This window comes from Ochotona princeps, chromosome 27 (genome assembly GCF_030435755.1).
Source record: "Ochotona princeps isolate mOchPri1 chromosome 27, mOchPri1.hap1, whole genome shotgun sequence".
In the NCBI taxonomy this organism is placed as follows: domain Eukaryota; kingdom Metazoa; phylum Chordata; class Mammalia; order Lagomorpha; family Ochotonidae; genus Ochotona; species Ochotona princeps.
Window position 1 is genome coordinate 23131355 of NC_080858.1, and position 27485 is coordinate 23158839.

Consider the following 27485-nt stretch of genomic DNA (forward strand, 5'->3'; position numbering starts at 1 on the left):
TAAAACAGAATAAAGTCCTTGCCTTAAAAAAAATAAAGAACCCTGACCAATAAACTTTGGGCTTAGTCTATTTCTAGCTATAACCTAGGACACCTTTCTATACACAGTAACTAAATCTGCAAGTGGACCATGCTTCCTCTTACAGGAATGAAGCTTGTTAAATACAACACGTTGATGCATTTTGGTATAACACTGAAGATTGAGGCCGTGTATCCATTCTGGTATTATTGTTACTATCTTCCTTTGGGATATGGCTTTCTTCTTCACATTAGCCATTCAAAAATGTCTTTTCCCTAAAATGTTGCTGCCTCAATGAACAAGAAAGCACACCCCTGCAGATTTCAGAATGTGAGAATCATGACTATTCCCTTTAACCAATGTTAGTTGCTAAGAACTGTTCCTGTAAGATAGAATGTATCAAACCAGTTTCTTTTACTGGTAGCAAGACTATCCAAAATATATTCAAGACTTTTTCTTCATAATGTCGTGGTATCATTCTGAGCACCAAGAAGTAAAACTGATATCTTTTTTGGTCTTATTTTCTTGATCTCTAAAATCATATTAGTACTTAAAAAAGTTCATGAAAATACAATGAAAATATTTTAGTGTCATAAAAAGTTTTGAAATTCATATATAGTTTCCCATAACACACATTTTCCATGAAATATCTGAAAATCCTTATAAATTGTTACACCCTCTTTCAGTTCCATTTTCCATGAACTTTTTCAAGGACCATTGTAATTGTACTATCTTATTTTAAGAGGGCTCCTGTTTCACAATACCTCTTCAATGCATATTTGCCAAAGAAGCAAACAGAAGTATATCCAGAGCTGAGGAAACCTGGAAGTGTAGAATATACTACTATGTTCTCTCAAAGATCACACTTGTAGGCTGATAAACTCTTTGAAACTGACAATGTTCACTGTCTTTAAGTCACAAAATAGCTATTTCATCATGCAATCTAACATTTGAGATGAGAAGACTAGTATACCTAAGAACAATACTACAATATTTTAATGATTGCTGAATTGAAACAACGGAATTTTTAATTTTAATAAAATTCCTTTTGTGATTGTGACTCTTCTAAAAAGATTAAAGATTCACTCCCCTATTTCCACTGTGTCTTTGATTATTTGACAACTAAGAAAAAGGTAATGAATCATTGTATAAACTCAAACCATTTTTGCTCTGGCTTTGTCTCAAGAACCTTAAGCCAACATTCTCGCTGTTGTGAGCCCTTTCATTTCATGGGCTCTTAGGAAGCCTAACAGAAAATGCAAGGATCTTTTCAGGCCTCCTTCTCTACTTTCAGAATTTAGCTTTTCCTGGGGACAGCAAATATGTGGAGGAGGAGCCTGGAGGAGAGGCCTCTTCTCCATTCTTAGTTCTTATCAGCACAACAACCCCAGAATAGGGCGAGCTCATCTAACAGGTGACCAGCCTGTCATTTGTTTAGTAAACACCACAGATGTACCCCCGCCCACCCCCACCACCATAAGACCATGCTAGCACATGTCTCAGAGCTCTCCTTTGAGCTTTTCAACTTCTGGTTTGAAGAAATGGCCGTGGTCAAGAACTGCTTTGACAAATCAAGAGGCCTGTCCTTCCTCCTGGGTAAGCCCACTAGCTACCTGGCAGATGGATGACTTAGCAGTGTTTAACTTGAGGGTGTTTATTTTGAGTCTGAACGGTAACTGGATTTGGCAGTACTGCCAGTTCACACGTACTGACTGCGGCCTTGTAGCATGGCATTATCCAGACTTGACTTGCTTGAAATGGAACTTATCAGGGGATTCTGGCAGCTGATACCTTTGCTGACAGGAAGTGCATGGAAGCTAGTGCTTCAGTATTTGCTCCTGCATATCAGAAATAGTTCCAACCTTACTCAACTTCCCAGTATAGAAATGGTAAGGGCAGATTATTTTATAACAGAAGGCAATTTGTTCTGTACCATTCTGAAAATAGCTAATAGTTATAGAAAATGATGTATCCATCTTAAAATACTTTTTCAGTAGCTAGCACTTGAGTTTGGGGAATTGATTAACACAGCTATCCTTGGGCAGAATTAATCGTTCTTCAGCTTATCTCCTGAGTTCTGATAAACATTTATTTCTGTCTCCCATAGAAAAACCAGTGGAGGTTAACGATATACAGTAATAAAGAATGTATAAATGAGGGCCCGGCGGCGTGGCCTAGCGGCTAAAGTCCTTGCCTTGAAAGCCCCGGGATCCCATATGGGCGCCGGTTCTAATCCCGGCTGCTCCACTTCCCATCCAGCTCCCTGCTTGTGGCCTGGGAAAGCAGTCGAGGACGGCCCAATGCATTGGGACACTGCACCCACGTGGGAGACCCGGAAGAAGTTCCAGGTTCCCGGCTTCGGATTGGCGTGCATTGGCCCATTGCGGCTCACTTGGGGAGTGAATCACCAGACGGAAGATCTTCCTCTCTGTCTCTCCTCCTCTCTGTATATCTGGCTGTAATAAAATGAATAAATCTTTTAAAAAAAAAAAGAATGTATAAATGAAACACATCGAAATAACAAAATTATTTTTTTAAAAAAAGAATGAGCACACAAACCCAAGTAGTTACTTAATAAGAACTACCAGGCTTACCCACAGAATGAATTCTTTAATTTGGTGCCCATGATTTATATTCTAATATAATTTAGCCTAAATCTGAGTAAATATGTAGGTCCACGTAAGGAAACAAGCTACATCATGTTTTACAGTGGAAAAACTAGGTCCCCGAGGGGTGGAAATTTGGCACAGTGATTAAGATGTCTCCTGGGGAGCTACAGTAGCCTAATTCTCTTCCTGCAGCGTTGGCATTCCATATGGATGCTAGTTCAAGTCCCATATGGATGCTCCACTTCCGATCCTGCTCCCTGCTTATTACATGGGAAAGCAGCAAAAGATGGCTCAAGTTCTCAGGCACCTGCACTCACAGGAGACCTGGAGAAGCTTCTGGCTTTGAATCAGCACAGTTCTGACACTCAGATCTTTCTCTCTCTCTCTCTGGCTGTCCTTTTCTCTGCAATTCTTCCTTTCAAATAGAAATAAATACATCTTCAAGAAATGATGCCACATGGGATGCCTTCATCATCCCATGGCACAGCCCTGAGTTTGATTTCAGCTGCATTTCTGATTCTGGATCCTTGCTCTCCATACAGGGTCCCAGGCCCAACTGCTGGGATTGGAATGAGAACCAGCAGATGGAAGATTTCTCTCTGTGTGTCACTGCTTCTATATACAATACAAACAAAAACTGGTTCCTAGACTGGGGGCTTTTAGGCTAAGGGCCAAGGTTTTTCTAAGGAGAAAGGAGGTGAATAAGGAGACGAGCCACTTTTCAAACACAAGCAAGGCTGTCTCGAAGTTCTTCACTTTCACTGGTTCCAAATGTTCAGGCGCCGCTCTGACCTGTAGGCCGGTGTTTGACTTTAGGAATAGTTAGTCTGGTAGTATGGGGTGTAAGGGCTGGGGTGTGGCAGACTAGACCGTCTGCCAATGAAATGTCCAACGAAATGGCGGCACAGCCTCATTTATTTAGGAGGATTCAGGTGTTTTGGATGAAAGATGATCAGGAGAAGCTCCTGACTCTGTCCACAATCACTCATTTCGCACATTCCTGAACATCACAATGAAAAAGGGAAAAGAAAATACTTTGGATCTTGCTGGAATTAGGAAGAAGAAGGGCGCGTCTTTGTTAAGATTGTTGACAGTGGGATTAAACCTCAAGTTCATATGGTAAACTAACCAATGTGTAAAGCAAACAGAAAAACAGCTGCAATTCAGTGTGTGTGCTAAGTTATATGGGAGACAACTTAGGAACACATGATCTGTCACTCTCAAGAACTCCAGAAATTAGAGTACACCTGGAATTCAGTTCAGAATCCTGTCCTGTGACTAGCATTTGCAACCAGAACTCATTGGTTCTAGCAGGGCTTTTCTCTGGCTCTCCAGGTAAGATGGTCTCTGTGTGGCCATGTGCAGGTGTGCTGTTCTTACCTGGTTTGCCTTCCCAGCACTGGAAGGCAGGCTGTTACAACACAGAGCGCCCCAGGACAATAGCAAACTGATACAAAATATTCATATTTACAAGTCACAATTAGTTACCAGGACATAATGAGACAATAACAGGATGGAAGTGCATCTTTTTATGACCTGTCACCAACTCCAAAAAATATTTCTGTGAAACAGCATTTTTGTTTTGGTGAGGCTACTTAATAATGAGGGTGGCTTTCCACTAACATAGTGTCTGTGCGTATCATATAAATTACTGGTGGCCATGAACTAATTTTCATAATTATTAGAGAGGTACACACACACACACACACACACAGGGACTGAGAGAGACAGTACATTTCCATCTGCCGGCTTATTCCACAAATCCCTGCAATGCTCTGGGCCTAATGGAGCTGAAGCTGGGATTCATTCCAGGTCTCCCACATGGGTGGCAGGAACCCAGATTACTGAGCTACCACCCTTGCAATCACAGGAAGCTGGAATCTACAGCTGCAGTTGGATGTTGAAGCCAAGTACATGGCACCACTCTTCAAGGTCTGACCAGGATACTGAGCAGTGATCAATGTGCTTTAAAAAACTGTGGCTACATCTTGTGTTCAACAATAACTACAGGCTTCAAATCCTGTCTACTGTAAATTGTGCAGTCATGCCCCAAGGGGTGCCAATCAATCCAGCACTTGGTAGGCAGAGAGAGAATTCATTCCAAGACCCAAGTAAATGCTTGATGAGACATCAGCTGATAAGGAGGCATCCTCCTTCCTCCTGTTATTTAAGATGTAGGTCTGGGCTTTTGTTCAACTCTGGGCTGACACATATCCAACACTTGGGCCTTGTCTGTGATTGTCCAGGAAGCCGAGGCACAGGCAGCTGTGGTTGCACACAACAAAAGGAGAGCCTCAATTGAACTTCAGAGAACAAAACCTTATGGCCGAAGAAGGGCTTGTCTGGGACTCAGAAGACAGCATCAGTTCCTGAAGGAATCAGCAACCGTCTGCAGACAGGAGCAGTCCTGGGAGGTCTAGCAAGATCCTGTACCTCCACACCTCGTCCCTTCCAGGGTAAGCAAAAATAATGACATTTCACTGTCTGTCACACATTAGAAACCAGAGGGTGATGGAGCAGAAAAATCTATGTTTAAAAATCCCTTAGTGGGCCTGGCATGGTGGCCTAGCGGCTAAAGTCTTTGCCTTGAACACGCTGGGATACCATATGGGCACCGGTTCTAATCCCGGCAGCTCCACCTCTCATCCAGCTCCCTGCTTGTGGCCTGGGAAAGCAGTTGAGGACAGCCCAAAGCTTTGGGACCCTGCACCCACTTGGGAGACCTGGAGGAAGCTCCTGGCTCCCAGCTTCAGATCAGCGCAGCATCGGCCGTTGCAGTCACTTGGGGAGTGAATCATCGGATGGAAGATTTTCCTCTCTGTCTCTCTTCTTCTCTGTTTATCTGACTTTGCAACAAAAATAAATAACCCCCCCCTTTTTTTTTAAATCCCTTAGCTCTGCTTTTGTGTATTTTTGAGCTTTTCAAAAGCATTTTGAATACCTGCCTCAACCAGTAATCATCTGGTTGGCCCAGCATGTTGGCTCAAGTGGCTAATCTTTCTCCTCCAAGCTCTGGCATCCCATATGGGTGCTGGTTTGTGTTCTGCCTGCTCCACTTCCCATCCAGCTCCCTGCTTATGGGCTGGGAAAGCAGCAGAGGATGACCCAAAACCTTGGGACCCTGCACCCACATGGGAGATCTGGAACAAGTTCCTGGCTCCTAGCTCTGGATCAGTTCAGCTCTGGCTGTTGCAGCCATTTGGGGAGTGAACCAGCAGATGGAAGATCATTTTGTCTCTCCTTTTTTCTGTAAAATCTGACTTTCCAGTAAAAATAAATAAATATTTTTTAAAATGGTAGCAATTTTATAAGCCATTTTCTTAAGGAAAATGTGTTTTCAGGAACTTATGCATTAATATTTTATATATGACTATATTTAAAAATGAGGTGGACAAGGGATAGAACGATGAACCAAAGACAGAGAGGGACGTTCAAACATCCCCACTCATCCTTTAACAGGTCTTTAAGTATGACCTGCTCCAACAACTTCCCTCAGGCAACCTTAGGCAACCAACTGTCTCCATTCCAGCTCATTCCTTCTTTTATTCCTCTTATCAAAAGTGTTGTTAGGACCTCCTCAGGTGCTTATCATCTCTGTTAGTCACAAGCTGCTCCAGGGTGAAGTTAGGTTCTATTCATACCCTGTGGAATTTCTAAAACTCACGTTGCTTTAGATTCAGCAGGCATTCACTAAGTATGGAGGCAGTGATGACAAGGCTGGATATAAGCCAGGGGTAAAAGCCCAAAAGGGCTGAAATGGCGGCCAGCCTCCAAATTCTGATAAATATTTCTATATATAACTGCGGAAGAGTCTCAGGCACTTAAGTTCTTCCACTGAAGAATGAGAACGCCAGAACAGACTGCCTGGATATATTCATGCTTGGTCTCAAGTGCTTTCTAACACTCTGAAACCCATGCTTTGGGAGTAAGCGGGGCCCCTACCATTTTTCATGGTCATAAGTTTGCTCAGGGCTGTCTTCAGAAGACGCACCAATTTCTCACCCATACATTGCTTCAGAAGGCGCATGAGAAGAAAAAGGAGAAAGATGCCATCATAAGAATGATCTGGAAGATATGGGCACTGCAGTACAATAGGCCACGTTGCCATTTGGGGTGCCCAGAAGCCATATCAACATTCCTGGGATGGAATCTTGACTTCGCTTCTGACCCAGCTTCCTGCTAATGCCCCTGGGAGGCAGTGGATGATGGTATAAGTAACTGGGTTCCTGACACCCATGAGGAGACCTGAGCAGAATTCCTTGCTCCTGACATCTGGCTTCCCCATCTCAGCTCTGGCTGTTGTGGACATAAGGGATGTGAACCAACAGATGAAGGTTCTGTGTGTGTGTGTGTCTCCCTGTCACTCTGCCTTTCAAATAAATATATAAAACTCAAAAAAAGGGAAATCCCAGACTCTGTGGAATTGTGTCATAAAATTAAAAAAAAAAAAACACTAAAAATAAAAACCTGATAAAATAATGGTATGGGGAATGCAGAAACAATGAAAAATCTTTGGCACAAATTTTGGATTTACCTCTGGTAAGAACCACTGGCATTATTTATCTGACATCCAAAGGTTTTTGAATAAGCGCTATGGAACCACAGTCACAACTCCCAGAGCTGGCACTATGAATCCCAGGTTACACAGGAAAGCAGAGGACCACATCGTGTGTGTGTGTTTGTGTGTGTACAAAGGCAAACATGTACACGCAGTGGGGATACAGAATCAAAGGAGGCTTTTTCAGTAGTTCAAAATTCTGTGATTACCACACAAATCTGGAATTTCAGGTATCTGAATAGCCTATTAGTTGGAATCAGTTAGGAAACATTTAAAGTAAGTTACACTTCATACTTCAAGTAAATAAAGACAACTTTGAAAAAAAATGATCAAATCCATAATCCCTTACAAGAAAACCCAGGAACTGCTTCTCTGAAAAAAAGATGTTTCTGGGGAAATGTGTGTCTTAGCTGTTCACATTTTGATGTTATGGTAATAGTGAAGGACAATTCAGGACCAGAAGCAGGGGCTGGAAAATACTTAACCAGGAGGAACAGGATGGGGGGGGGGCCTCAGGGAGAGCAGGTGCCAGCTTCTGAGAACACTCTCACTGAGGCTGATTTCAAGCTGCCAACATTATGTCACTGAATATGGAGTCATGAAAAGATGCCAACAGTCAGGCTCACAGAGCGGCTCCGGGACACACAGGAGCAGTCGGTTTATTTGCCCTTTCCTAGCTTGGTGTTTCCTGCTCAGTGTGCTGGTGTAACTTAAAAACACAAACTTGCAAGAGCCCATCATTGTGCCAGCTGTAAAATCTGTATCGCCTTTCAGTGGAAGACTTCAATCGTGAAAAGCACGTCATTCCAAAGGAATCTAAAGACAGCACCTAGGCCCTGGCCAATGCCGCAGGCCGATGCTAAGCCTCCAAGTCAGTCATTGGCTACTGGGCACATACGCTGCACCTGCAGTGCTGGTCTTTTCAGAGGTCAGGCAGTTCATGCTCTCTTGGATGAATGTGCTTTCACTGGAGCCGGCTGGAAGGGAGAACTACTGTCACAGTCTCCAGCTCAGTAGCAGAGCACACATCTTCACTTGCCGAGAAGACGCAGCACGACTGCCACATGCAGACCAGAAATTCTCTCAGTGTCAAGCCTCGTCAACAGAGAAAGTCATTGGTGTTCCTTAAACTTCTTCTCCAGAGCAGACAGATGAAAGGATTGTAAAACACTAAGCGACATCAAACATGCCAAAAATCTATGCGGCCAGTACAATTTACTGTTGACTCTCAACCCACCAGAGGATGGAGTAGCTCATGAATTAGTATCAACTAAGAGAGTTGTTGATTTCATGGTCTTAAAGGATAACTACCATTGATTCTTACTAGAAGCAGTCAATATCTGTCTGAAAACACATTTAGAGTAGGCAGGGAATAAAAAGTGGCTACTCAGCAGACGACTCTATTGTCATGGAAATCAGTGTTCTTAAACTGCTGCTTCTGAGACACCTCTTCTCACATCTGACATCTGGAATACGTTCCTCCCGGCCCTCAGTGGCCAAGCGGCGACAGCTGGCTACCTTGCAGTCACCTACGCAGCTCCCGGGAGGATAACCAACTAGATTTGCTTCATCCTGACTAAACACCACCTGTGTAAGTTCCACCTGTATAGAAGTTCTACAGCAAAAACACAGAAACACAGACCCAGTGGCCTGCCGAGAACTGGGCCACTGTACAACGGCCTTCTTGACATCATGATCAAGAAGGGGGCTGTGGACACACGCCAAACACGAATGCAGCTAGCATTCTGATTAAAAGCTAGGGTTCTGAAGGCTGGACTCCTGGCTTTGGATTCCAGCTCTTTTATCAGCTGTTTGGAAAAAATCACTTAAGCTCCCTTAATATCAGTTTTCTTATCTACAAAACTAGGGAAAATCTCCTTTATAAGGGTTAGAATATTGAGAAAATTCCTATATAGCTTAGAATAGTTTCTATAAAACAATAAATGTTAGTTATTTTTGAAATAAACTAGATATACAGATGAAATAAGAGCAGACATTTTAGGAAGCACAGAGAGCGTGGTACTCAATCTCCCAGCATTGTGTTACACTCTGCTTTTGAAAAGAGCCCAAATTAGTAGTAGGGATCATTTTGAAAAAACTCTAAAACATTGCCATTCTGACTGGAGTGTTACATGTTCTGGAAAACATATGCCAACCAGGGCACTGCCTTTCCTATTTTAGGAATAAAGTCACTTCAAAAGATGTGTGGAATGTAGAATTAAGAGACAAATATACACTGGTGCAAAAATATTTTTGAATTCCATGCACAGAGAACTCTTCAAAAGTTTATAGAAAACTTATTTCATAAAAAAATCCTAAGCATGAATTTGAAACTTCTTTAATAGCAAAGCCAATGCATCTTTTAATTTCACTTTTCCATAAACTTTCTGAGGTATGCTCATGTATTTTCTGATCTTTGTTCAGAACTGGAGATCATGGAAGAGATCCAAAACTTTCCAGTTGCTCAATGTACCATTTCTAGAAATACTATAACTCCTTCCTCTTCCACTAAACTTATATTTTTGTCCTCCACAAAGCAAATTTTGCTTGCAGAAGAAAGGAAAATTGAACTGCTTAACATTACCCTCAGGGCCCCCACAATCTGGCTTTAGCCTGTGTTTTCAACTTCTGTTTCTTTAGTTACTTTCTGTTACAAATCCCACTGACTTGTTTTCATTTGTTCATTCACTGAGTTGCTCATTTCATTCAAAAACTATATATGCTTCCTTACACTATGCTAGGAATTAGGTCTGATTAAAGATGTAAGAAATTAAAGATGTAAGAGATTAAAGATGTAAGAAAAACATACAGAATTAGCTTTTTTATATTTAAAAATGAATGGTTTAATTTTGAAAAAAATTATATAAATTAAATTTTAAAAAGAAAATAAAAGTATTTCATGATCCCACTCATAGGTAGGTGGAACATAAAACAAGCTTTTGAAAGATGGTTATAGATGAGGAGACTAAGTATTCCAGGAACAGATAACAGAAAATGCTTCCTGGGCTGATCAATTAAGTTTTGACTATGCAAAGGGAACTAGGACATCTTAGAAAAAAAAAAAACTGCTTTGGTGTGTATGAGGCATGTTTGTGGGCATAAAAGGAACACAGTGTGGCCCAACGCAAAAACACTGTTCATGGGTATTTCATAAAGCTCTTGGAAATTGGAATTAAAAGACATTTTTCTTTGATTAATAAAAATCAGAAATTCATAGATAGAAGGGTTAGTCAAAACATTCATGCAACATGCATACTATGAAGGAATTATGCATGCATTTCAATCTTATTTTTTGAGTCAATTTTTACATAAACTTTTAAAATGTGTTTATTTGGAAGACAAAGAGAGGTAATAAAGATCTGCCATCCACTGGTTCCCTCCCTACTGGCCGCTGCTGACACTGGGACAAGCCGAGTACGGCCAGGACTCATCCACTGCCACCTGAGCGTGCGTGCAGCAGCAGGAAGCTGAACTCAGGTGCAGAGCACCACTGCATTCCAGGAGACAGTTAACCTCTAGATTAAACACTTGCCACCACAAACTTTGGCAAGTAGACTTGTCTAGGCTGTAATTTTTGTTTTGTTTGCTCAAACAAGCATTTCTGTGCCTCTTGATATCTAACAGAGTTGACCATTGTTGCAGTATAGCAAAGTATACCTGACTAGGCAAGGCCAGTTCAGGGAAGGGTATTTCCTTTTTTTTTTTTTAAAGATTATTTTATTTTTAATTGCAAAGTCAGATATACAGACAGAGAGGAAGATCTTCCATCTGATGATTCACTCCCCAAGTGACCACAATGGCTGGTACTGCGCCAATCCGAAGCCGGGAGCCAGGAACTTCTTCCGGGTCTCCCACACGGGTGCAAGGTCCCAAGGCTTTGGGATGTCCTCGGCTGCTTTCTCAGGCCACAAGCAGGGAGCTGGATGGGAAGTGGAGCTGCCAGTATTAGAACCGGCGCCCATATGGGATTCCGGGGCGTTCAAGGCGAGGACTTTCGCCACTAGGCCATGGTACCCAGCCAGGGGAAGGGTATTTCAAACGACATGTACCTCTCTGAAGCAGTCTGGAATGAGACTTCCCGGAGCCTGGCACGGCCCTCTGAAGGAACAGGCTGATTTTGTCTGACACAGGCCTAAGTCAAGTTTGCCTGTGACATTTGTAAAGAAGCAGCACAAAGGCCTGGCGTGATAGTGTAGTGATTAAAGAAGCAGCCCAGTGTGCAAAACAAGATCCAGCAGAGATGAGCTCAAGACAGAAAAGAATGAGTCCCAAGGCTGCTCAATTTCTCTCCCAGGCGGCGAGGCCATGGCTCATCGTCCACTTCCTTCACTTCCATAGGTCAGTAAATGAGGCTCTGTGACCTTGAGCTAAGTTTTTGCTAGTTTGAATGGACGGCTCTGATTGCTATGTCTGCCTGGTAAGAAACTTGACATGGTAAGGCCATGGCACTTCAGACAAATGCTAAGACCTGAAATGTGTTTAAGCAGCTGGATCAGAAGCACTGTGGAAAAGCAGTTCAAAAGAGGGATTCCATGGAGACCAGGCAGGCTCTTCTTAAGCCTTCAGGAATTTGATCCTGTCTTCCACTCCTCACCCAGGAGAGTCCATCAGGGCCTGGCTTGCCTCGCACATTTCTGATCCCACTTGGCTGGCCAGCTTGGGCCCTTGGCTCCAGACTCCTGCTGTGCTTTCTGGACCTGAGTGTCCATCAGCAACCCCTCGCAGGGGATATGAAGCCAGCCTACGGGGCCTTCCTGTGTGAGTTCTGATTCAGTAGCTCTCGGTGGGACCTGAGACTCCTAACAAGTTCCAGGGAAGCTGCTGTTGCTCTTGTAGCCGTTATGTTCTGAGATCTTGTGCTCTCCACACAGGTCAGTGTAACTGTACTCCAGTTCATTTGGTCATCTAATCTCCTAGGAGATGAAAGGTTCTTCATGCACCCCTGAGTAGCTACCACACAGCTTTACACAAAATTAGCAAAAAAATTTCTGAAATCCATGTATGGAAGGGGTCTTCAAAAAGTCCACAAATATATGTGTTCTGAAAACACTACATGAACTTCGAAAGAAACTTTCAAAGTCATTTTTCATACACTTTTTGAAGTGCCTTCATATTATGTTATGATTAACTTTGGGGATAAAATAAGTGTCATAATAAATCCCCTTAGCTACCACCCAAATAGAGTCTCTCAGAAAATTAGGAAAAAAGTTGATCAGCCATTGGGCACAGCGGTTAGGACACTTCTAAGCTAAGCTGCTGCCTGCACGCTGTCATCATGTTTGCCAGTGTTAGTTGGAGTCCTGGCTGCTCCACTTCCCATCATGCTCCCTGGCAATGTGCCTGGAAAAGCAGTGGAAAATAGTGCAAGTGCTTGGACCCCTGCACTCAGGTGGGAGATCTGAATGAAGCTTCTGGCTCCTGGTTTTGGCCTGGTCAGTTATGGCTGATGAGGCTCCCTTCCCCTACCCCACTCTGTAACTCAGCCTTTCAAATGAAAACAAAACAAAACAGAAAAGGTCATTCTTGAGATGTCCCCCCATGCCATATTGGAGCACCCGGGTTCTAATCTTGGCTCTGCTGATTCCAACTTCCTGTTACTGTGCAACCTGAAAGACAGTGTGATGGCTCAAACAGCTGGGGCTTGCCACCAATGTACGGGGCCTGGATTGAGTTCTTGGTTCCTAGCTTTGGCCTAGTTCAGTCCTTTCTGTTGTAGGCATTTGGGGAGTGAAGCAGATGGAAAAGCTCTGTCCCTTTCAGAAAAACAAAAAAAAACAAAACAAAAAAACAGTATATCTAGAGAAAAGACAGAGAGGTAGAAATATCCTGGTTCCCTTTGGGCTGCCTAATTTTAATTTTTCCACTGGGCTGCTGTGGGTAGGTACAGGGTAGCATTACCTGAGGCATCCTGTGGCATTGTAGAATATATCAAAGTCAAGTAAACCATTTGCCTTGGGGTAGTCTCCTTCCGGCCACCCAGAAAAGGGGATGATGATATTTTCAGTCAGGATGAGCAAGGCTTCTGTTATCATGAGATTCTTGAGTTTGTCGTTAGAGGACAAATTCCACAGCAAACCTAGAAAATCAGAGTCATCGTGAGAATAGTGCAAGGTGGAGTCAAAAGTTCAGACTGTCACCTCCAGACCCAGCTATCCTGCTCCTAGGAATATACCCAAAAGAAATTAAAGCTACGTGTGAGAAGGAGATCTGTAATCCTATAGTTACAGCACAATCTACAATAGCAAAGACATGGAAAGAATCCAGATGCCCATCCAAAGACGAGTGGCTAAAGAAACTGTGGTACATCTACTCCATGGACTATTACTCAGTCATTAAAAAGAATGAAATTATATAATGTACAACTAGGTGGTCCCAACTAGAGATCATTATGCTCAGTGAAATAAGTCAATCACAAAAAGAGAAATACCATATGTTCTCTCTAATATAAGGAATCCATCAAACAAACTGGAATGTATAGAGGTAGAGTAATAGAGACTACCATATCCAGAAGTGAAGACACAATCCAACATGCACCTCTACTTCCAAACAAAAGATGGACTCCCAGTGAAAATGTTGGATATATTTAGACAGTGGGATGATGGAATGTCTGACACTGTCCGTACCAGCAATGTTGGGGCACACTTAAACAGGAGACTGATGAAATTGTAACTCCTTATGAAGAGTTGTAACATATGAGAAAAATCAATCAGGGGGTGGGGTGGAAACTGGGGGTTGGGGGTGAGAGAGGAATCCCAGACTCTACAGAATTGTACGATAAATTTCAAAAATAAAAGTTAAAAAAAAAAAAGACTGTCACCTCCAAGACTTTGAGTAGTTATGGCAAAAGAAACAAACAAAAAAAGATTTGGTGACCAGGAGTAGGAGGAAGAGGAAGGTAGACAAGTCCTTTGTCAACTGAAAGAATTTGTTTATGGCTCATTACATAATTAGATGAGAATGGAAGCTGGTTCAACGAACAATTAAAGATACACAGCCTAAGACATAAAAATGTACATGTTGAAATTAAACAGAATGTCAGTGAAAGCCAGTAATACTTAAACATTTATTGCTGTTTGTCTTTAAAGACCCTATTACAGAGCTGACCTCATTGGGATAATGAACTCTGGGCTCAGCAACAGGCAGACACGAAACAGTCCTGCTGGGTGTAGGGCATCACCATCATAAAGAGCCTCTTTGCTTACTTCTCCCTGCGATCATGGGGAGACTACCTCCCCTGGCCTCCCATCCTCACTACCCATAAATTTTACTTGACATTTTGCTTGAATAAACAGCCAGGAGAGCCTGCACTAAGTCTTTTTCCATGCCTGTCAGCAGCAGCTGATCACCACCACCAATTAGTGTTTATTGCCTCCAAATCAATGATAAATGTATGCCCTCCAGGAGTTTACCCTGGCTACCTGCTGTACGTCTTATTTTACAGCTTGGCAGCGTAAGCCAGAAAGAAGCACTGCACCTCATCTATCTGCCAGCTTGCACCGCCTAAATACTGTTCAATACTAGCACGACAGTTACTAAGGTTCCCTTTCCTTCTCAATCCCCACACTGCAGGGAAGGACCACAAAAGCCCCTTAGGAAGACGTGAGGACGACACGGTGCTTTCCAGGGCATTTATGACGGGGAGATTGAAACTTGATCCTGAGAGAGAATGGAAAGCAGTATTTACATTTAGGATTTTTCTAGTAAATTTGGTGCTCAAGTATTTATGACTCAGTGGCAGAAATGCATAACGACTGCTACCCCAGCAGGGGTGTACACTGGCTTCATTATCTGTTATATTTCAGTGAGATACCCCAGCTCAGTATCTAGGCAAGCGGAAAGAGCTGAGGCTTTCTTCCTTTCCTGCCCTGCCTCTGCGCCGACAGTTCCTAAATTCACTGTTGTCTGTCCCAAGAAAAGGGGAAGTACAGGCACAGAGCACGGTCCACTTTATGAAAAAAGTGCACGTGGCAGCCTTGGCTGAATGAGGTGGTGACATCACCCCCCCCCCCCCCCGCCGATCTTAATGCATGATAACTTAGTCTGCACAGTTAAAGCATGGTCATTATTCAATCATACTTGCATCTGGCCCAATCAATTAAAGCACCTTATGCCAAATATGGACTCTGGGCTGAACTAGTTTGCTCTAGTTATGTATACATAGAAGGGAATTCAAAAATTAGTGAAAACAGAATTAAGAGTTCATTTTAGTGTAAATCATTTTGAAATCCATACCTAGTTTTTTCCATAATACACATTTTTCTTCAGATTTTGTGAGGATCCCTCCTGACTGGTTTTTGGTACAATAGCCCAATGTCGCCTGCAGCCTGTAGCCTACATAAGGCTTCTATTAAGTTCAGTAACACTGGGTCCGCTGCCGGGTGAGTATGAGATCTCTGGCCTGCTAGGAGCCTTGTCCTGGTTGAGCTAGCCTGTGGCTTAGGAGCAGTGTGCCCCGCTGCGTTTTATAACACAATGACCTCATTCCTCCCACTTGATCTTAAGAGGCCCTGGAAGAGGAACAGAAAGAACGCAACTCAGAAGGTGGTTCAAAGGCAGCTCTGAGGTTGAGTTTTAGTTTCTAAACTACAAAAGAAAGCTAGAAAGGAGAGAGAAAAAAGAAAACTTCCTGAGTTCTAAATAAGCAAATAAATTAATAGTCTCAGCCTGCCCGAGGCAGGCATAATGACATTTCCTTTTTAAAAAGGACCACACAGGGCACTCAAAGGGAAGCATACCTTACAACAAAAACCAGAGAGGATTAACCCGAACAAAGGGAATGGAATTTGTCCTCCAAGAGGCAAAATATCCTTTGTAGCACAGCATACCACATTATTTCTACAGAAGTATATCGTTCGACAAGTTTTAGTGTGATGTTTGAATTTTCAATGTAGGCTATTGTATGGAAATGTCAAGCCTGTCACATTTCTAGATGCCAGGAAGGTGGTAAAGCTCCAATGCTCAGCACAGATGTGGAGTTCTACACAGTACTGTACACACACCCTCACACACACATACACACAAAGCAGTAGTGTGAGACAAAAGCGCAGTAATCCGAACATACAGTTCTGCCACATTTTTGAACAGTGAAATACCAGTAGAAAAATCAGGAAAATATTTTACACTAAGATATTAGGGCTAACATGAATAAGAATACATGTTCCTAAGTAACTATGAAATGCAGATTTAAACCACCAGTCATAATTTTCTATGACTCTAGGAGGCAAAACTAGAACTAGAAAATTCTAAGAAAGAAGATTTCAGCTCACAGAAAGTCTGTGACAGTTCTAAGGCAACACTGAAAAAACTAGACAGACCTGCTTGTAAGGTGATCCTGGCCTGTCAGTGGGGCAGGAGAACTGAGCTCATCCCTTATTGAGACAATAACAAGGGCTTGTGTTCTAGCAAAACCAGTGTTTGGACTAGCAGCCTCAGCAGGAGCCCAGCAGTAAATCAGACCGAGTCGCCAGCTACACCCGCACTCACTGAGCCAGGGATTCGGGCTGGATTCTAGAAGTTTACAGGTAGATAACCATTCCAATTTGTGGCCGCAGAAAACCAATGTACTAGGGAACTCTGAACAGACGTTCCTTACAGGGGGAGACTCTGGACTGTTGTATGGGTCAGGTCCTCCTCATGCCAACTGAACATGGAAGACAAGCTGTGTACGAGGGAGGGAGGATTATTTTGGCTCATGGCTTTGAAGAGCCAAAGTCTAGGTCTGGCAGGCCCCACTGGCTCCACAGTCTGGGTGGCAACAGTGGAGTGTCAGTCACTTGGTAAGCCAGGAAGCAGAACAGAGAAGCCATGCCTGCTCCCCAGAACTAACCTCCAAGGTTAGTTCCAGTGACCTAAGGACTTCCACCTCCTAGACAGTGTCATCTGCTTAAGTGACCACGCTTTCAGCACTGACACACTTAAGTGACCATACTCTCAGCACAAACCATGCAAAACTTTTGGGGATTTAAACTGTGAACAACTACTTGAGTCTGTGAGCCATATCCTATTCAATCCTTAGAATTCCCTAATATGTTATTTACAGTTTAGGCTTTTTTTTTTAAAGATTTATTTATTTTTACTTGAAAGAGTTTCAGGGAGCTACAGAGAGACAGAGTGAGATCTCCCATCTGCTAGTTTACTCCCTAAATGTCCTCAAGCTAAAGGGGGGCTGTTTCAAAGGGAGAGGCCAGGAGACATGTCTGGGTCTCCCATGTGGATGCAGGGCCCCAAGGCCTCAGGTCACCCTCTGCTGCTTTTCCAGGCCATTGGCAGGGGACGCAGGAGTGGAGCAGCTTGGACTTGAAGCAGAGCCGATACAGGATGGTGGCAGCACAGGTGGAGGGTTACCTTATGATGCCACCTGGACAGCACCTGTTTTCACTCTGTATTTTCCCACTTATTCACAGTACGTAAGTTCCTTTTATTATAATTTTTTGTTGCAGCTGGTGTATTCATGATTTTTATCACTAGGCTCTTATTCTAATCAGAGAACTGGATTCTGATAGTGCTATAATTTGGGTAATTAGTAATTATGAGTGACTAATAATTGTATTAACCAGAAACTGACTGCCAACTGTGATGTTTGCAACACTGCAGTTAGTTAATAAAAGCATCTTACAGATATTAAAATCCATATTTTACTAACATTGCCTGCTAAGACAGGAAATAGTTATTTCCCTAACTCTGCATAAACACTCAGACAGCAAAACTTGTGCACTGTAAAACTGAATCCTTCCTTCACCGAAGAGGAAAAGAGGGGATGACAGGAGTAGCAAGGGCAAAAGACAAAAATGGTCCTTTTTAAACTCGCTTTTCAAAGTGGCCACTAAGCAAAAGGATTATTATTATTCTTTTACAATTCCTCTGGCATGGATATATGCCTTTTTTCACCTAATTTTTAAAAGTCTCACCTGGAATTATCAGATTAATCCAAAAACTACTTTTCTAAGTTAAATAAAAACTCAAAATGATGCATATTTTGAGTGCAAAATAAAACATACACTTAGTTAAAGAAGGTACAAAGGGCCTGGAGCAATAGCTCAATTGTCTATTCCCCACCTCCCTTCAAATGCCAGTATCCTAAATGGGTATATGGGTACCAGTTCGTGTCCCAGCTGCTCCACCTCCCATCCAGCTCCCTGCTTGTGCCCTGGGAAAGCAGTCGAGAATGACCAAAGTCTTGGGACCATGCACCTATGTGGGAAACTCAGAAGAAGCTCCTGGATCCTGGCTTCAGATTGGCTCAGTTCCAGCCATTGCAGCCACTTGGGGAATGAATTAGTGGGTGGAAGGTCTTTCTGTCTCTCCTTTTTTCTGTAAAACTGCCTTTCCAATAAAAATAAACAAATCTCTAAAAAAAGAAACGAAGGTACATAATGAGTTTTTATAGCAATACATTTTTCACAGGATTAACTTATTTGAAAAGCAGAGTTAAAGAAAAGTGAGGAAAAGACAGAGGTCTTATCCGCTGGTTCACTTTTCAAATGGCTGCAAAAGCCGCTGGTCTAGGCTGAAGCCAGGAGCCAGAAGCTTCTTCTGGGTCTCCCTCATGAGTGCAGGGACCCAACCCCTTGGGCTATTCTTGCTGCTTTTCCAGGTGCATTAGCAGGGAGCTGGATGGGAAGTAGAACAGCCAGGACTCAAACCAGCACTCATGGGATGCTGGTGCTGCAGGCAGTGGCTTTATGTGCTATGCCACAATACCAGTCCCAGCAATACATTTTTGATGTTCTCCTACAATACAGAAATTCAATTACATACTTTCATGAAGTGTGCAGAGATCAATATGCATGTCTAGCAAATTTTGCCACCATCCCCTGACTTTTCTTAAAACATGCTGTTTGAAAGAATGACACCCCCTAACCAAGGCCCAGTCCACTCATTCCAGCCTATGCTCACAGCCCAACATGCTTGAAGGTGAACTAGGATGTGCTATTCTCATTTCAATTAAACACCACCACCACACTGAGGAAGGCAGAAAAGCAACTTCACAGGAAGGAAGTCTTTGATCCCAGTGCTTTTCTACCAGAAGACAGAAGAGCTTCCCTCCTAGGCTAGTTGGGAAAATGCCAGAAGGTTGGTGAATTTATGTTCCTTCCTGGTAAACAAAAGTTCTAATGATGAACTTCCTATCCATGCACAGAAACACATGGCTTGAAAAAGTCCGAATCTTATCTTCAAGCACACCTGAGTCTCATACTTGTGCATAGTCTAAGATGTTCACAGGCCACAGGCATCGGGTTTAGACTCAGCCATAAGAAGTTCATGTGGACTGTGCAGTTATGCTGCAATAAACACAAGCATGGCCTAAGTGGCAACCTAATTAGTATTCCCAGATGCAAAGGTAGTTCAGGGAGGAAGGAAGGAAGGCATCTGGAATGCCATAGAGAAGAGACTTCAGCGGGTGTACTGCAGGATCCGGGCTCTGCAAGTGGTCCAGGTGTGGAGAAGGATTCCAGCCCAGCACTAAGGCAGAGACAAAAAAAAAAAACAAGGATGAGAAGAAAGTAGGAGATAGATCGGCAGCTCCTTGGGGATTACAGATCCTGAGCTAGAAGGAGTGAGAAAAGACATGGCCACCAAGGATCTCTGGCCTTGAATCATAAATGTGTGGGATGTTACAGAGCATGGGCAGTATCTTACAAGTGACAGGGAGCTTCATGCGACAGAAAGCTTATTTTAAAAAAACTCACTGGGCACAGAGTGGAGGATAGACTGGCAATGTGTAACGCTGAACCCCAGGGAAGAGGCTACTCTGAGACGTAAAAATGGCAGAGGCAAGAAGAGACACAATTAGAATCAAAACGGAGTCAGGTAGAACGCTGATCTGAGAGTCACAAATTCCTTCCCAAACACAAACAAACATGAGTCACCATGTACCCCCAAAGGAACACACGTGGTGATGCTGCAAAGCATCCCAGTCAAAGTGGGTGTGAACCTGGCCTTGCTCTTCAGTAACTGTGTGGCTCTGGACAAGGTACTTACCCCGCCTGGCGTCACCGTGACAATATGCACATCACCAGTTATGCTCTCCGCTCTCAGGCTCTTGTCAGGAAAGAGGCAAAACAGAAAGTCCTATCTTAACAAGGGCTTAGTAAAAAGCCATAGGAATAGGCCAATAAAAAAAGATTCAGGAGAAGTAGAGAAAACACTTATCTGGCACTTATGTTAGCAGAGCCAAAGGAGTTATTTAGAAGGGTGTATCTCAAAGGCTCACGTATCGCTTTCATTCAATTAACAAGTAATGAACACTCTCCAGGAAGGATGTTTGGCTTGTACCAGAAATTCTCAGTACTGCACAGCCAACATCCATTTATCAGCTCTCAAGATCATCTAATGATGCCTGGATGGTTTCTATGGCATTAAGATCACAGAGCTTTCCCTTCCTACTGGCTGCGCAAGAGGAAAGGCAGTGTGAATCGGCGGACTACTCCCGTGAAACACACACACACACACACACACACACCCCTTTCCTCCCAAGACCTTAGTTGTGCTCCCTAATGCCAACAGCTCTATTCCACTGCATGATTAGCAGCTTCTGTCTGTTTCTCTAGTTTGGCAGCGATGTTCACCTTGCCAGGAATGACTTTCATTCTTTACAACAACAACCCAAAGCCATCCCTTCTTCAAGGTCCACAATGAAACACACCTCCTTCAGGAAGTCTTTTCTGACTACAAAACAAGAAAATCTATTGGAATCTCTCTGAGGTTTATCACTCTATTTTAAACATATTTTTAAAAAATTTGTTGAGTAAGCAGGTAGAAAAATGAGAGGCCTTTATTGCTTCATTTTAATTTGAGATGCAGAGGGGAGGAAGGAAGTGGGAGGGAGAGAGAGAAGGAAGGAGAGAGAGAGAGAGCGCGAGCGCGTGAGCGCTCACATCCACTGCTTCAAACGCTAGCAGTAGCCCCTACCCAGGGCTGAGAGCTGGGACCTCAAGCAGGCTGCTCTGGGACGGCAGGGAGCCACTGACGTGAGTCATCACTGCCGCCTCCCACGGTGGACACCAGCAGGAGGCTGGAGTCAGAAGTGGACGGAGGCAGTAGCCTAGGTACTCTGGTCTGGCACGCGGGCATCTTCACTGGGAGTCAGATGCCTGCCTATCTATTTCCATGAAGGAAATTTTAGGCTCTAAATGTGGTTTGGTCTTCAGTTTTTTATGGTTATCTTTCACGTCTCGGTAGATGGAAAAACAAAATCTATAACCTCAGTGGGGTATGATTCTCCATGCTAGAACCCCAAAAGCTTCTCAATAAATGCTGGCTGAATCAAGGAGACTCAGCTGCTGTATGCGCTGTAATGTGAGCCATACATATGGAAGGAAACTCTCACAGGACACACAGCACACGGGCTGAAGGGCAGCTCGGTTACCTTTCCTTTTGTCTTATCAAATTAAAATACATCCAGACAGAGCCTGGCGCGGAAGCCTAGCGGCTAAAGTCCTCGCCTCGGACACACTGGTTCGTGTCCCAGCGGCTCCGCTTCCCATCCAGCTCCCTGCTTGTGGCCTGAGAAAGCAGTTGAGGACAGTCCAAAGCCTTGGGACCCTGCACCTGCGTGGGAGACCTGGAAGAGGCTCTGGGCTTCTGGCTTTGGATTGGCTCAGCTCTGGCCATTGGGAGTGAATTAGCGCGCGGAAGATCTTCCTCTCAGTCTCTCCTCCTCTCGGTATATCTGACTTTGCAATAAAAATGAAATAAATTAAAAAAAACCCACATCCAGACAGAGAGCTCAGCTGTGACATCGTATGAACACATGTTCTAGGAAATGATGAAAGCTGATATGGAGCAGAGGAAGGAAGGCAAAAGTACAAAATACCCTCAATGAAAAGTGAGATTTACACTGTATTTCTTCTTAAACTTAACTATTTATCAGAACACAGTCAACGCTTAACACTAATTTCAAACAAAATTGCATGTAGTAAAAAGTATTAACTTCTTGGAGCCTATATTTTCTCAACTGTCAAACAGGTTTACTTTCCAATAAGAGCTGGAACCCTGAGCGTTCTGTGAGAACTATTTAAGAATGACCGTGCATCCCTGGAGACCCTGAGGGTTCTTACTCAAGTTTCCATAAGGCCACACTCGAGACAGCTGTGCTCAGCCACCCCACTGCACCTGTGACCTGCGCAGGGGTCACAGGCTGAGAGCTCGGGGTGACGGTAGGGAGACTGGTTCACGCTGAAACATGAACTTCACCGTGTTCTTCTCCACCGCGAACATGATTCATTTAAACAAAACTAGCCCCCTTCCTCTAGGCTTCAAGGACATACTGCTAAAACTACTGTTTTAATTCTGAGCACTGGGGAGAAAGTTATTTATTTGTGTAAACCAGCATTTGAGCAGAAATATGAAGTACACAATGAAAACATGTATCCAGCCATTCTTTCTCTCATTTTTTACAGTTTCAGGGAAGGGAAGCTAGGGAAATGGCACTAAACTGGGAGGGAAAGATCGGATTTTTACACCATTTGCTTAAGTTGACCCTATGTATTGGGAAACTGTGTGACTCTCAATCTCACTTTTCTGCATGGATCTAGCTGATTGCTTAGTAAATAATAAAAATAAATGGGTGAGGTTTTTGTTGGCTTCCTTTAGAGTGTTTTGAATACTTGAAACTTCACATACACTGTCAAATTGTTATGCTTGATTATGGTGAATTTATGCAGAATTTTCATGCATTTAATCTTGCCAACAAACTATTTTAAAATCATTTAGTAAAAGGCACATAGAGTTTTTAATTTAAAATATTAAGGGGCGGGGAGAGAGAGAGACAAATGCTGTGGCATGAGGGCAAAGTCACTATATGCAGGGCCAGCATCCCACAGGAGTGCCGGTTTGAGTCCCAGCTGCTCTACTTCTGATCCAACTCCCTGCTAACGAGCCCAGCAAAGCAGCAGCAGATGTCCCAAGTCCTCGGGCCCCTGCACCTACATGGGAGGCTGGGATGAAGCTCATGTCTCCTGGAGTTGGCCCGGCCCAGCACTGGGTTTCACACCCATTTGAGGACTCATCAGTGTATGGAAGATCTCTCTGTGGGTGATTCTCCCTCTCTATTAACTCTGCCTCTCAAATAAACAAACAAATCTTTACAACATATATGGAGCAAAAACTTTAGAATTGTTCCTTTCATAAAAAGGAAGGAATTCCTGCACGGCTCGGCGGTAACGATGTTCCTTTAGAGTCCGTGACTCAGGTGGAACAGCCGCACAGCGCTCCCGGCCGCTGCACGGTGGCGCGCAGTCACGCTCACCTGTAATCTGCTTCTTCGTCTCCAGGTCTCGGGTTTGCTTCAGCACCTGCAGCAGCCGAGGCACCCCGTTGAGTTCTGCTACTTCCAATTTGTTGTCATTGTCTTCAAACACCAGATTTCTCAAGGCGCCGCACACGGCTCGCTGCACGTCCTCATTCTGAACTTTGAGGAGCTGCAGCAGCTTGGGGATACCGCGAAGCTGATTAACCTGGGGAGGAAGCAGACGCATATTCCAGCTATGCTCCACCACACTCAGCATCGCACATCATGGACACTGACCTGCCCACACCTCCATCAAGGTGGCACGGCCTGGGTCTCACATCATACAACACACACACCCCAAGTCTAAGGCAGTAACTAGTGTCAGTTTACGAAAAATGTAGAAAGTTCAGACTGAAATGTGTGAAACACTTGAAGGGGAAGGTTAAGTGATACACCAGCTAGTTCAGTCATAGAGCTGAAGTCGGAGAGAACTGGGAACCCAGGGAGCAAGAAAAGCTACATGGGAGACAAATTCCAGAAATGTCTTTTCTAGTACAAAACTTTGCCTATGGATATAAATTGCTTTCATCAATATTAGAAGCCAAAAATTAATTTACCATGGCAACCATGGTGGCGAACTGGCCCTAAATACAAGCTATTCTAATTGCCAATTGCTTTGAATATTTCAAAAGATTCTCATAAATTATGCATGTATTTTAAGTAAATGTGAGGATTTTTAAAAAAAGAAATTCATGAAAAACTTCTCTACTAAAAAATAAAACTCAAAAATAGTAATTTTGGATGCTTTCATCATGAAGAAAGATACCCTGATTGGATTTTACCCAATTTATATATGTATTAAAATATCATGTTCCATCCCATAAATATCTTAATTTTTATGTCTTAAAATTTTCACTAACTAAGTTTTCACAAGAAAAACAGAATTTAAAAAAATTATTGTGGTACAAAAAATTGTGATAGTTTTTTCATAATGTACAGTTTTTTACAAACTTGTAAGATTTCTTGTAAGCATGGATCTTAAAATACGTTTTGCACTTAAGTCAATGTCTTGTTTCTTAATATTTTTAATAATGAATTTAAGCTTAGTTTTGTAATAATGCTTTAAAAACATTTCTGCAAATCATGACTGGTGGAAATATGTGAAGTAGGAACAGAAACAAGACCATCTAAAAAAAAAAAACAGATTGAACTAACAAGATTTATTTTTTGTCCAATGGGCAAGGGAAACTATGTCTGCAAAGGTCTCCGTGGCTGCTTGAGGAGACTGAATCAGGGACAGATAAGAAGAAAGGCAGGGAACTTCTTCAGGAACCAGCTGCATTCACATATGGTGGTGACGGGGACCAGGACAGCAGCACCGAGCAGCAAGGGAGAGAAGCGGGTAGATTCAGGACACTTTCAGGAATAGCAGCATCAGTTGGATCTGAAGACTGAGAGAACACAGGGGAAACCCAAGTGTCTCTGACATCCAGGAAGTGGTGACTCCCCGAGTGCATCGACCTTCCACAGCAGAGGGGACCACACGCCCTCAGGGAGCACTCTGGGGAGCAGGTCTACACCACCCGACTGCGCGCTCACAGCCACTCGGCACTGCAGCTGTCACGTCTCCTTGATTAGTAAGAAAGCCGAGCCTCAGAAAAAGCAAACACGCTGCCCACGGTCACCTGAGTACTCAGGGGGCTGGGATTTCAACCCCAGCACCGTGTGACTCAATTCCCCATGGTCCAGGTTCCCAAACAGCAGGGAGGACACACTAAGCACAAGTTGGAGAGAAGGGAAACAGCAGATCGTGTGCTCATTGATGTTGAACCCCCTGTGGGCTTCCGGTCAGCTGAAGGGCGTGTGCTGTGGAATCCAGGCAAGACCCAAGGGCTGGAGAGGGTGAGTCACCAGAAACCAAACCGTCACAGCACCAGACAGCAGAAAGAGGTCAGGGGGCCGTATACAATAAGAAAAGCCCGAAAAAAGCAGCTCAAGAAGGGTATTTCAGAAACAGAAAATACATAGAGGAAAAGTGGAGGAACCTAGGAAACTATGGGACAAAGTAAGAGTTTCAAAAAGAAGAAAGTACACCATGTCAAATGTTAAGCGTCTTAAGTAAAACACAGACTGAAAAGTTGACAGTATACCTTAAAAATAATTGATTTAAAATTTCATTCTATATCCATGTCCCAATCATTTTTCAGATACATTCAAAACTACATGATCATGCTTAATATTAACGGGAATTTGTTAATGCTATTTGTGCTAATTTATGGTATTAGATTTTTTTCCTACCAAGCATGTTCACTATCAGCTTTGAATACAGTTTCCATGCTTCACTATTCTCAAAACCAGTCATTTTTCCAGCTTTGCATGTGAAAAAATTCAATCCTATGTGTAAGCAAAATATTTATAATCATATTAGTAATTCAGAAGATGGCAGAAATCTGGCCCAGACGAGGCAACAAAAGAATAATTTCACATTGTAAAGTGAAAGCTCATATTATAATGCCTGGTTTTTTAAACCTGGGAACAAAAAGAGGTTTAGATTTATGTGATTTCCATAAAAAGACCAACTTCTAGCACACATATCTTTATCTATATATATATAAAAAGCGAATACTAGCTATATACTTTTAAAAATACTTATTCATGCTTCCCTTGGAACAAACAGCAAAAATAATCGGATGTGACGATAGACCTTTGTAAGCAACTCAAAGGCCACAAAATAGATAAACTTGACTTCGTAAAGGTTTTTAAATCTTGAGTGATGACAGACACTAAAGTCAGGTTAAAAAAATAATCAAGTAGGAAAACACACATGCCTCATATGAAGGCAGTTCAAGTTCACGCTGGTGGAGTGGTGGTGGGTGAAGCCTGTGACACTGGCATCTCACACTGGAGTGCCAATTCAAGGTCCAGCAACTCTGTCTCCCATCTGGCTTCCCGGGGACGCACCTGGGAAGGCAGCAGCAGATGGCCTAAGTGCTCTGGCCCCTGCCGACCACGTGCGAGACCTGGACAGTGTTTCAGCTCCTGCCTTCAGACTGGCCCTGTCTTACCTCTCGCGGCCAAATGGAAGATCAATACTTGTCAATTCTTTCCCTGTCACTCTGTCTTTACAATAAATAGTAATGTTTTTTTAAAGATACAAGTATGGATTTAAAAAATTTTAAAGGTTCACAGAAAAATTAAATAGAAAATTTATTGTGGCATAAAAACTTTGGAAATTCATGTGTAGCTTTTTTATTACTCAGATTTTCAATTTACTTTTGGAAGCGCCTCACAGACAACTGTGGATGAATGTACAATCATGGGTAAAGAATCTCTACAAGTCAATTAAGGAGACACAAATCTTAGGAAAAAAATAAGCAATGGATTAAAAAAATGACAAGTAACCGAAGAAATACAAGGTAAAAAATACGCAAAAGTTTCTCAATTTTATGACAAATTCACAAAATCAAGTGAAAATACCAGCATTAGGTCCTTTGACCTGTTTATCTCATTTTCAGGACTAACCACATTCCTCTCCCCTTGTGAAACTTCAATTCCAGTGCACCATCAAAACCAGTAGGCTGCTGGGATATTGTGAAACACAGATTTGGTTCACATCTGTGTCCCTGTTTGTTAGCACAAAACTCCTAAAATCCCGCAGTCTCTGAGCAATTTGTGTCCTGAAGAGCTGCCTGACGGGCTGGCCACCCCTAAACATCCAAGACAAGACTGGAGGGGTGGGACTGTGAGTCCCACTCCACAACCTCCAGGGAGAGTGGGAGGGCTGAATACTAAACTTACTGTCATTGGCCAAGAAGTTAATCCATGAAAATCCAGAAAGGGTATTTGGCCTAGTCATTCAGCTGCACATTGGGACTCCATAATGGAGTGCCTGGGTTTGAGCTCCTTCCCCTCTTCCAATTCCAGCTTTCCATTAGAGCACAAGCCAGCAGACTGACGCAGGCACTTGGGACCCTGCCACCTGTGTGGGAGATCTGGATTGAGTTCCCACTTGTAACTTTGGTTTTGGTCCAGCCCTAGCCATTGCAGGTAAAATGTGTAAACCAATGGC

General features: G+C 43.1%; 1 protein-coding gene across 1 annotated transcript in view; it reads right to left on the bottom strand.

Moving 5' to 3' along the window:
• PKP2 (plakophilin 2) overlaps positions 1-27485 on the bottom strand; it is a 72408-nt gene that overhangs the window by 17172 nt on the left and 27751 nt on the right. The window contains exons 5-6 of the mRNA XM_058655772.1: positions 23435-23642; positions 13084-13261 (exon numbers count right to left, since the gene is read on the bottom strand). Coding sequence (XP_058511755.1) covers positions 13084-13261; positions 23435-23642 — 386 coding nt within the window. The remainder of the gene's footprint in view (positions 1-13083; positions 13262-23434; positions 23643-27485) is intronic.